The sequence below is a fragment of the Paramisgurnus dabryanus genome, chromosome 5 (assembly GCF_030506205.2).
Source record: "Paramisgurnus dabryanus chromosome 5, PD_genome_1.1, whole genome shotgun sequence".
Classification (NCBI taxonomy): Eukaryota; Metazoa; Chordata; class Actinopteri; order Cypriniformes; family Cobitidae; genus Paramisgurnus; species Paramisgurnus dabryanus.
The window spans coordinates 45,671,169-45,681,708 of record NC_133341.1 but is presented as its reverse complement, the minus strand read 5'-3'; the positions used below and the strand labels follow the sequence as shown (position 1 = coordinate 45,681,708).

At 36.3% G+C, this 10,540-nt stretch overlaps 1 protein-coding gene across 1 annotated transcript; it reads right to left on the bottom strand.

The window, feature by feature from the left end:
* Positions 1–1,212: 1,212 nt before the first annotated feature.
* Positions 1,213–9,140, bottom strand: LOC135774551 (solute carrier family 25 member 45). Its single transcript, XM_065284677.1, has 6 exons — positions 8,935–9,140; positions 8,601–8,644; positions 8,442–8,513; positions 6,535–6,711; positions 6,210–6,459; positions 1,213–1,896 (listed from the first exon to the last, which is right to left on the bottom strand). The coding sequence occupies exons 1-6, from the start codon at positions 8,969–8,971 to the stop codon at positions 1,625–1,627; spliced, it is 852 nt and encodes a 283-aa protein (XP_065140749.1). The 5' UTR covers positions 8,972–9,140; the 3' UTR covers positions 1,213–1,624.
* Between the last annotated feature and the right edge of the window lie 1,400 nt (positions 9,141–10,540).

The window sequence follows — 10,540 nt, the reverse complement described above, 5'->3', positions numbered from 1 at the left end:
AAATATCAACATTCTCTTGTTACCAAAAGCTTTTAAATACTGGTATTTTTCTTATAAAATTGCATTGATTGCCCAAGGAGAAGGCCTTTATTAACCCCTTGAAGCCGTGTGGATTACTTCTGTGAAAGATGGATGCCCTTTTTTCGGCTTTAAATCAGAAGCACCATTTACTACCATTATAAAGCTTGGAAAAATTTAACTCCGATTGTCATCTAAAAAAAAGATAATCATATATACTCAGTATGGGTGATTAAATTATGAGGTAATTTTAATTTTTGGCTGAACCATCGCTTTAATTAAAGGAATGATTGTGAGTGTGGACCGGCTGGTTTGAATGTTTTTACATCTGCAGACCATCTGGGATGTATACAGTTTATATAGCGTCAAAAACAAGATCCAGCAACAGGTAATAGCTTATTATTATTAAAATCATGTCATTCTCTCTGTGAAATCCTGGTTAAAGTCTCATAATATAATGATGAAAGGAACATCAAAGTTTGATTTCAATCTTTGACATGACCTTACTCCGTATTATATCACAGAATGTTCTAGATTTAGAAAACACTTAGTCACAAAATAAATATATATGAAGAGTTTGGTTCCAAAACAAGATTTTTTTTATTACTATGTTATCATGTTTTTGTTGTGTTTTTGTCATGATTCTGCCCTCTTGTCCTTTTTTTACTTTAGTCTTAAGGGAAGGGTCATGACAGCCCCATGTATTTTGTGGTAGCACATGGCCTTTTGTTTGGGCTGTGTGCTTCCCCGTTTCATCTCCTGACTCCGCCCTTTCATCTCCTTTTAAATCACCTTGTTATTGTTTAATGCTTGTTACCTGTTCCACTCCCCCTTCGCTGTGGCGTCCCCTCTCTCGGCTCCCCAGACCCTCCTCCGCTGCGGCGTACCCCCTCTTGGCTCACCAGCCCCGTCTCCGCTGCGGCGTTCCCTCTCTCAGTTCCCCAGCCCCCCTTTGCTGTGGCGGTCCCCTAACTCGGCTGTATTGTATATTGACAGGCCGTGTTTTGGTGTCCATCTAAGCCTGACCTGGGTTCTGTTCCTGAAAATGCATGACAGTTTTATTGTGCTACTTCAAAAGTTTGCATTACCCTTTAATAGATAGGAAATGAGAGAAAGCATATTTGGCATGCTATCCGAGGAGAGGGTTCCGAGCTCGGAATTTTTGCCCAAACTCAAAGTACCCCCCCCCCCCCCATAGATGAGAGTGAGGTGATGGGGTGGAGGAGGGATTCTGCAAGAACTGTCATGGGACAGAGGTGAGGGACTGCTATTTATAAGCACCTCTTCGAGCTGATTGGATGGATCACATGACCATGCTCCTCCCAAACTTAGTTCAATAAACTTCATTAAGCTGTATTTTTTTAGTTATGAAGGCTTAAATCAAAACAAACCAACTGCAGTTTGATTGATATTAATTGAGTTATCTCGTTTTGGAACCAAACTCTTCATATACTATTAGTAGTAAGACCATGTCCTGAGCTTGTCATACAAAAGACATGCAGAACTCTTGGTGCCTCAAGAAATGGTTGTGAATGTGGAAAACGTATTGATCGTCCACTTAACAATTTCAACACAAGCCTGCTAAAGATGTTAACTCAGTCCTAACTCAATCAGTCATGGTTCTCACGATCATCTCAAAACAGAGGAAGGTCACGGCGTTGACGGGAAACGCTCTCACGCTGTTGAGAAGAAGCCCTTTGAAGAAGACTCGTATTCCCTCTTCACGGACACTAACAGTAATGCAGTGCAAGACGCCGTTGTACACCCGACCTCCAGCTCCTGACATCTGCAGGCGGGCCTTCATCACATCCATGGGTGTAGCACAAGACCATGTAACCACACCAGCAACACCACCGCCCATTAATACTGCAAACGTACCTACAGGACACATAACAGTTACTTTACATTTGGAAGTGGACACTAAAGAAAATTATTGGTAATGCTTTACTTGAAGGGGTGTTCATAAGACTGACATGACACATTCATAATCATGACATGACACGTGCTATGAACATGAAGTAAGGGATAATGTAGAGGCAGCCGGTAGTTATTGGGAAATAAGCCCCGACAGTGTGATCAGGACCCGATGCAAAGCGGAGGGTCTTGTATCACACTGAAGGGGCTTTATTCCCAATAACTACCGGCTGCCTCTACATTATCCCGCTTATTACACGGCTACTTGCCACATAAGAAAAAAAACTGGACATGAATATGAATTTGAAACATTTTATTGGCATATTTGTTTTAAATTAACATTTTTATCCTTCCGCGAAACTTTGCACAGATGCATAAAATGATCGTAATACCTTATTAAGATCCTCTGCGTCATACTTGTCTCCATTTTTTCTCTTTTAGCCAGTCTTTGAGAAGTTTTAATGCCCATTCTGTATTTTTTTGTGTGTTGGCTTCGTAGCTGTCATGCTCTATTTTGTCAAGTTCAGTCTCAGCTCTCTGTGTCTTGTCGTGGTTGTCGAGTGTTTGTCACAAGATGGCGCCAAACAGACAGTAATCTTTATTGATCTTTATTGGCGCGGAGCGATTTTACTCGTGAAAGTAGTCCGGCTATGCGTTATTATTTTGGAGCGGTTATTATTTGAAAAGAACGAACCTGCAAATGTCTCAACTGACCAATCAGAATCAAGCATTCCAGAGAGCCGTGTAATAATGAGATTTAATGCACGTTTATGAAAACTGTCATTAAAGGGATAGTTCACCCAAAAATGAAAAGGCTGTCATCATTTACTCACTCTCATGTAGTTACAATCCTTTATAAATGTCTTTGTTCTGATGAACACAAAGGAAGATATTTTGAGAAATGTTTGTAACCCACCCATTTGGGGACCAACCCATTCGTGGACCCCATTTACTTCCATAGTATCCTTTTATTCCTACTATGAAAGTAAATGGGGCTCACAGACGGTTTGGTTACAAACGTTTCTCAAAATATCTTCCTTCATGTATATCAGAACAAAGAAATTTATGTGGGTTTGTAACTACATGAGAGTGAGTAAATGATGACAGCATTTTCATTTTTGGGTGAACTATCCCTTTAAGTCTCATTCACTTTTTAATGCAAAGATGGCATTGTTTGAGATTCTTTGTTATGACAACTTGGCATTAACCAATACATCATAACTTGTCATGACAACATGACATTACTAAGACAACTTAACTGACCACTTTTTTTACCAGTGATTCAAATTGAATTTGTTATTGAAATGTCATTAAGTGTTAATACTCTGTCTTATAATTTTATAACAGCATCGTGAATATTTTTCTTGACCTCAACTACAGTGATACAAATATAATTTGTCATTTAAATGTCATTAAGTGTTATTTATTACATATGTTATATGTAAAGTATAATTTTAAAACAACGTCATGAATATTCAAGTTCATAATGTTTTTTTTTAAGTTTCCTCCATGTGTTTAACAAATAAAACCCATCATTCAATAATAATAATAATAATAATTAAAATTGATAAAATTATACTTTATTGCATTTGGAGACTGATTCACCTAAACTTAAATGAAAACAGAACAATAATGGGTTAAGCCATGCAATGTTGGGTCCATATTGCTGTAAAATTAATTAGATTCAATTAAATTGATTAATTGTTTTGTTAGATTTTTTTCTATGTCAGCAAATGTCAGAACCCTCTGTGTGAAGAAAAACAAGTTCTGTTAGTTGTTTATTTTTTATGTATTGTGCACATACATAAAGTTAAGTATAATATTTTGACGTGTCTGTTGCATTTTGTCAAGGTATTTAAAATTATTTGACATATTATTAACACTTAATAACATTAAAATGACAGTTTTAACCCATAAAGCTAGGTGGTTTCTAAAGTTTGATAATTATTCTGCTATGTCATGTTTATGACAGATTTATGACAAGTTATGATGTATTGGTTTCTGTAAAGTTGCTATAACAAAGACAATTCAAACAATGTCATCTTTGCATTAAAAATGACATAATTGAACAAATGACACTTAGGGCCCTATTTTAACGATCTGAAACGCAAGTGCGAAGCGCAATGCGCAAGTGAGTTTGTGGGCGGATCTTGGGCGCTGTTGCTATTTTCCCGGCGTGAGAAATAACTCTTGCGCCGGGCGCAAATCAATAAGGGGTTGGTCTGAAGTAGGTTCATTATTCATAGGTGTGGTTTGGGCGTAACGTCAAATAAACCAATCAGAACGTCATCCAACATTCCCTTTAAACGCAAGGGCGCAAGTTCCATGGCGGGTTGCTATTATTATGACGGATTTACCAGGCGCACGCCAGGAGCGGTTCACAGCCGAGGAGACCGACGTTCTTGCACGGGGGAATCCCACGCTTGCCAGCATAAATCGGGCACGCCGTGTAACGGGAGGTGGATCTGCCTCAGGACTTGACGCCAGCAGAGGACATCGCTGCGTCCACCCTCACCGCTGAAAGGGTTTGGGGGCTTTGAAATCGGACCCAAGAAACGCAAGCAAGGTCCAACCCCAAAGTAGACTAACAAATCAAGTTCATATACATTAAGGTTTCTTATGAAAACATTTAAATTATTATTTACATAAAATAAACGTAATACAGCCACACAACAAACTTATGAAAATATTTTAATCGTTATTTGCATGAGAATTTTTTAACGCAGCCACACAATAAATAAAAACTATCACCACAATGCTCACCACTATGATTCCCCTTATCTTCTCGTGTATTAATATTTTTTAGTGTAACAATTTATGATTTGCAAAAATAACTGTTGCATCTGTGTAGATTAGATGCAAAGTGTATGCGCGTTGTGCAAGCTATACGGTCAAGAATGCGCCCTTAAAATAGCATAATGAACAACGCGCAACGCGCCACTGACTTTAAACTTTTTTTTCTGGTCAGTGGCGCAATTGTTTTTTGAAACTGCAAAATAGCATCAGGGATGGTTTGCGCCGGAACACGCCTCTTTTTTTGCGCTGAACCGCCCAGGGAGCGCAAGTTCATTCCCTAATTTGTCGACGTGCGTCTGTGGAGGGAAAAACCCGCTGTGCGCCGTTGCAAAATACGAATGATACATGCGTCACTGACAAAAACAATTGCGCTGGGTGCAAGATAGGGCCCTTTATGACAGTTGTCATAAATGTGCATAAACTCGCCTTCATGTTCATGATACGTTTCATGTCATAATTATGAATGTGTCATGTCTGTCTTATGAACACCATTTCAAGTAAAGTGTTACCAAATTATTATTATCACAGCCAAGAGGTCCAAATTGTTAAATTATATTATATAAGAAGAAATAACACACTGAAGGGGCTTATTTTGCGATAACAACCGGCTGTCTGTACATTATCCCGCTTATTACACAGCTATTTACCTCATAAGTAAGGTAAGGAACATTAAATGTTGATTTGAATTTATTTTATTTGCTAATTTTTAACAAATGCAGACCCTCCGTGAAGAAAAACCTTGGGTTTTAAGAACAAAAAGACCTTTAAATGTCAAAAACACACTATTTAATTATTAGTAAATTTAATGTCATATTAAAAGACATAATAATATTTACTTTTTGTGTAATATTAAACTGTACCTGTCAAAATAATTTGCTGCATCCAGGTTATAGTGTGTTAGTTTTGAGCGGTTGTTATTGACCAATCAGAATCAAGCATTCCAACGAGCCGTGTAATAAAATAATAACAGCATATGAAAATCACAAAATAATCTAATGATATTTAGTTAAAACAGATATGATGATCTTTAATTAGAAAATTTGCCCTAATTTTGCCCGAAAATACAAAATTAAAATAATTTTAATACCTAGATGCCCAACAGCATATTTTTGTAATATGCAGTCCTTTCAGTTACTCTTTTTAAAGTCAACATCCATTTTGTTATATGTGATGTTTGATGCATGTCAGTATGTATATTATGTAATGTGATGAGTTTAATTTTTGGTCATTGAAAAAACATAGGGCTACATGCCGGTGACTTACATGTAAGAGGACCAGCGTGTATAAAGATAAAAACGGCTTATTCTAAGATAATAAAACAATACGGTTTATTTTATAAGGTCTTTATACACCACTGATAATATAGTTATTGCATTTGTGCCAAAAGATCCTTTTAAAAAGTTACACAATGCACCTTTAAGTTTGGCTCAGGAGTTTGAAGGCCCCTGTTATTCTACATAACATTATATTTCATGTGTTACCTGGCTGCTTCCCTTTCTCACTCAGCATCCTGCATGTTAACTCGTATGGGAGAAAGTAAAGTCCAAAACATGGTATATCTCGTAGTGCGAGAGCCCAGAATCCCCTGAAAAGTCCTCTCAGTCCGTCTTCTCTTAAGATTACAGTTACACAGTGTATTGGACCTCTGTATTTCATATGTACACCTGATCTCTTCTCTGTCTGATTCTGCAAACGCACCTTCACCAGATCTATCGGAGCTGCAACCAGCAACTGTTTGGGAGCAAAACATTTCAGGTTATTTTAATATGACTATCATTTTGGTGGCCTAACACCAGCTAAACTTACCTGGCTTGCACTTGAAAAGCACCCGGCCAAGAAGACGGCTGTGAGCGGAGGCTGAGATGTTCTGTGATGTGATTTGGTGAGATAACCCAAAGCATTACTGTAGGAACCGAAAGAGACAGCGTTGCTCACAGCGATGGAGAAGACGGGAAACGCCATACCCTTAAAAAATCCATGAAACTAAAGAACGAAGCAAAGAAAAGATCTAAACCATAAACATGTATTTGATAGGAAATTGCTGTTATTGTGGTTTACAAATTATTATTATTATTATACTGTTCAATTGTCGCCATATATTATGAAATGGCCAACCAACTTTTTACAGAGGTCTTTAGTTTAGAAATTTCCATCTTTGTTGTGAAATGCGGCTGACTTTACTGTAAGTGAACTGCTGATAGTAAAGGTAAAAGTCTGATCTGGCTCAAATAACCGAACTATAAATAAGTGAGCTAATAACTAAAACGTTAAAAAATAACTAGCCACGATGAACTGCAATGTGGGGTGCACATAACTTTGATAACTTTGTCACAAAACAAAGAAATTACATTTTAATTAAAGGCATTTAAAAACGAAATGTGTCTCCGAATTCATTTTGAAGCACTTGTGATTTGTTTGAATGTAGATCTAAAACTCGAAAGGAAAAACATCTGTCCTAAACAATATGCAGCGTTTTGTGTACAACCAAACAATAACATTTAACCATATAGGCTACAATGTTAAAGGTGCAGTGTGTAAATTTTAGTAGGGTCTATTGACAGAAATGCAATGTAATATACACAACTATATTTTTTTGTGGTGTATAAAGACCTTACATAATAAACTGTATTGTTTTTAATTACCTTGAAACAGGGGTCTCAAACTCAAACTGGCTTGGGGCCATTTCTAAGACAGACATTTCATCGGGGGGCCGCAAAGCTATTTTAAAGTTTAAAAAGTACTATATTTCTGAAAATGTCATGTTTAATTTCTATTATTTAATGTATAATAAGACTTGAAAATATATAAGCAGTGGTTTTATCTTTTTAAAAAACATTATTTTATAAAAGTAAGTAAAGCTTTTCTTAACCTTATCTTAAATAACTATAAGACCTATAAAACCTTGCACTAAACTAACAAATTCAATTCCTGTATAGATTTATAAACTATTATAAAAAAGTGTTTTTTTTATAACAGTTTCTGTTTTGATTTATTTTGGATTGTTTTCAGTCGTAGTATTGACTTCATTATGCTCTTTGTTATTTCAGTTTTAATGAATTTTCTATTATATGTGGAAAATATTAATAAGTGAAAGTGATCCTAAAACTTTTAAATGGGAAGCCAATGTTATATAAGCTAGTTGGACAGAAAAAAAAATAATATTATTAAATATTATTAAAAAATATATTTTACTTCATTATATATATCAGTATACATACTTTTATCTTCTTTCTCCTCATCTTTTCTCTTTTCTTAACCTGGGCACTTTGATGGCTCTTTTCTTATCTGTAGTTTAAAATGTGTTGCATTACATCTACCGCTCTGTCTCCATCCCTATGCGGTGTCTCCATTAGATGCTGTGACTTGTGGTGAACTAACCCCACCGCAGCTCAATCTTCTCTGAGTAACAGCTGAGTATCTACCTGGAAGTAACAAATCTTCTCTGAACAAACACTACAAAGTCCTGACCAGATTAACTGATCGCATGGTGACAATGATATGACTGACGCGAGGTTCAGTTGAGAAATTAAAATCCGATCGTTCATTCCGTTTGTCTTGTGGCGGCTACCGTAGCTTCTCTTTGCATTTCGAAAAGGGAGGGGTGAGCTATGAACTGAGCCATTGGTTGCAATTTGCAACCTGACCTCTAGATGTCGCTAAAATTAAAGATAAGCATCATTTATATTATATTAGTGTAGTGTTTAAAGACTAACCCCTTCATGTGTGTATGTCTTGAGCACACAGTCATATATCCCACTGTATATAGACTGAGTCTGAAGTCGAACCTGTAACCCAAACAAAGATGCAAATAATATCAGGTTCAGTGTCAGTGTTGTATTTTTTTTAACATGTGTGCAGTCTATATGACCCACCTTAACTGTGTCTAATGGATGACCAACAACCAAACCTACAGCACCTGAGGTCAAACAATATTAACCATTTATGAATCATTCAACATTTTCCAATGTAGAATATAGATATCATAGGACAATGAGAAACTTTATCACAAGAGTACTTTTATAGCTTAATATATACCATGGTAATGAATTATGACTAAAACATAGTAGAAGTACTAATGCAAAATCTCTTATGATTGGACTATGTCATTTTTTGTTACTGATTTAGATGCTTTGTATTTAAATCTCACATCTATTTGCAAAAAGTATTTTAGGGTCATAAACCAAATGAAACAAATTGTAGAATTACCTGAAATCCACCCAGCGATGAATTCAACAAATGGCATGGCAGATTAATTTACCTATGCGAAATAAAATAAAAACTATTAGGCTACATGAATACAATTTAGAGAATAGATAAAAATGATATGCGGTAAATTAATGTATGATGATACTTGAGAATTTAAACTGATTTTCAGACGATGAAGCGGGGTGCATGGGTTGAAAAACAGGCGCAAATAAAAACAATATTAAACACATTAATTAAAAATTCATTGTTCTAGTACGATGAAAAGTGTATTAAACGGCGCGTGTTAAAACTAAACCATCTGTTAAAGTTTAGATGAACCCCGCTTTGAAAGATCTTCAGTCAACAAAAAAACTAAAGTCACAAAACACAGTTAACACTCGAGTTTATGTCCATTTTTCCAAGCAGATGCACAAATCTTCAGTAAACTGAACTTTAACCAGAGACTGACTGCAGGATGCAACTTTGAAACCTTCATATCTGACACAAGAAACTTGCAGCATTAATGCGACCAATGAGGGAGGGAGGGAGCGAGCGAGAGCGAGAGAGCGAGAGAGCGAGAGCGAGAGAGAGAGAGAGAGAGAGAGAGAGAGAGAGAGAGAGAGAGAGAGAGAGAGATAGAGAGAGAGTGAGAGAGAGATTTGTTTTCTTCTATCGTCTAGGGTCTTAAAGGGCCAGTACTCTCAAGTCTCACGCATTAGCCATGAGACACGCGCATTTCATGGTTCAAACGCCACACCTTGTATTTCTCACGCTGGGAGAAGTAAATGATAATTTGGTAGCCGCTATTTAATTAATGGAGGCGCAGGCATACGCATGGAAGATTTCTGAAGAGTTCATAGCCGACAGGCGGATGATTTTAAAGTACCGCGAGAACGATTGGAGAAATCATGTTAAGTAGGCTGATGTCAAATCGCTCTCGCGGTACTTTGATGTCATAAGCATGTGGGTTCTAGCATCCTCACGTGAAGTCAAACACAGCTCTGCAGATTTAATTGCCATAACGGGGAATCAGACTACAGCAGTGTATCCAAATGTACTGTCCAAAAAAAAAAAACAAAAAAAAAAAACACAAAATTAGATAACTTAAAAGAGAAAATAAAGACATTGGTGCTAGGGGGGAGCAATGTTATAAAAAAAGAAAATAGTTACATGCCTGTATCTGACAAGTTTTCTGTTTTTTTTTTAAGGTAAATTTAAATCAACATAGTGCATTATTTCTTCTTTAAATTTTGTAAAATAGGGTTTTCGACCAGACATTTATGTATATGGAATTTAGCTGTCAGTGGAGCTGACTAAAATTGAACTTGTAAATCTTAAAGTTATTGTATGAAATCTGAGTACACTGTAAAACCGACAATTTCAGAGTACTCAAAATTTTTGAGGAAATAAGTTTCAACATCAAAAAATTTAAGTAAACCCACATCAAAAATTTTAGGTAAAGATAACTTAAAAAAATGTCAGTTAACCCAAATTTAAATGTTTACGCTTCATTTTATTTAACATTAAAGTACACTATAGATAAATCTACTGTTTATTATACGAACTGTTTACCAGATTTTTTTATATTTTCAATACTGTCAACTAGGTGTTTGTGATGTGATTGTAC

Bases quoted from the DNA above. Each gene is read 5' to 3' on its own strand.
- LOC135774551 (XM_065284677.1), bottom strand. From the start codon at position 8,971: ATGCCATTTGTTGAATTCATCGCTGGGTGGATTTCAG. The intron at 6,460-6,534 runs GTAAGTTTAGCT...GCTCCCAAACAG, and splicing joins GCTTTTCAAGTGCAAGCCAG to TTGCTGGTTGCAGCTCCGAT. The intron at 1,897-6,209 runs GTAACACATGAA...TGTGTCCTGTAG, and splicing joins TGAGAAAGGGAAGCAGCCAG to GTACGTTTGCAGTATTAATG.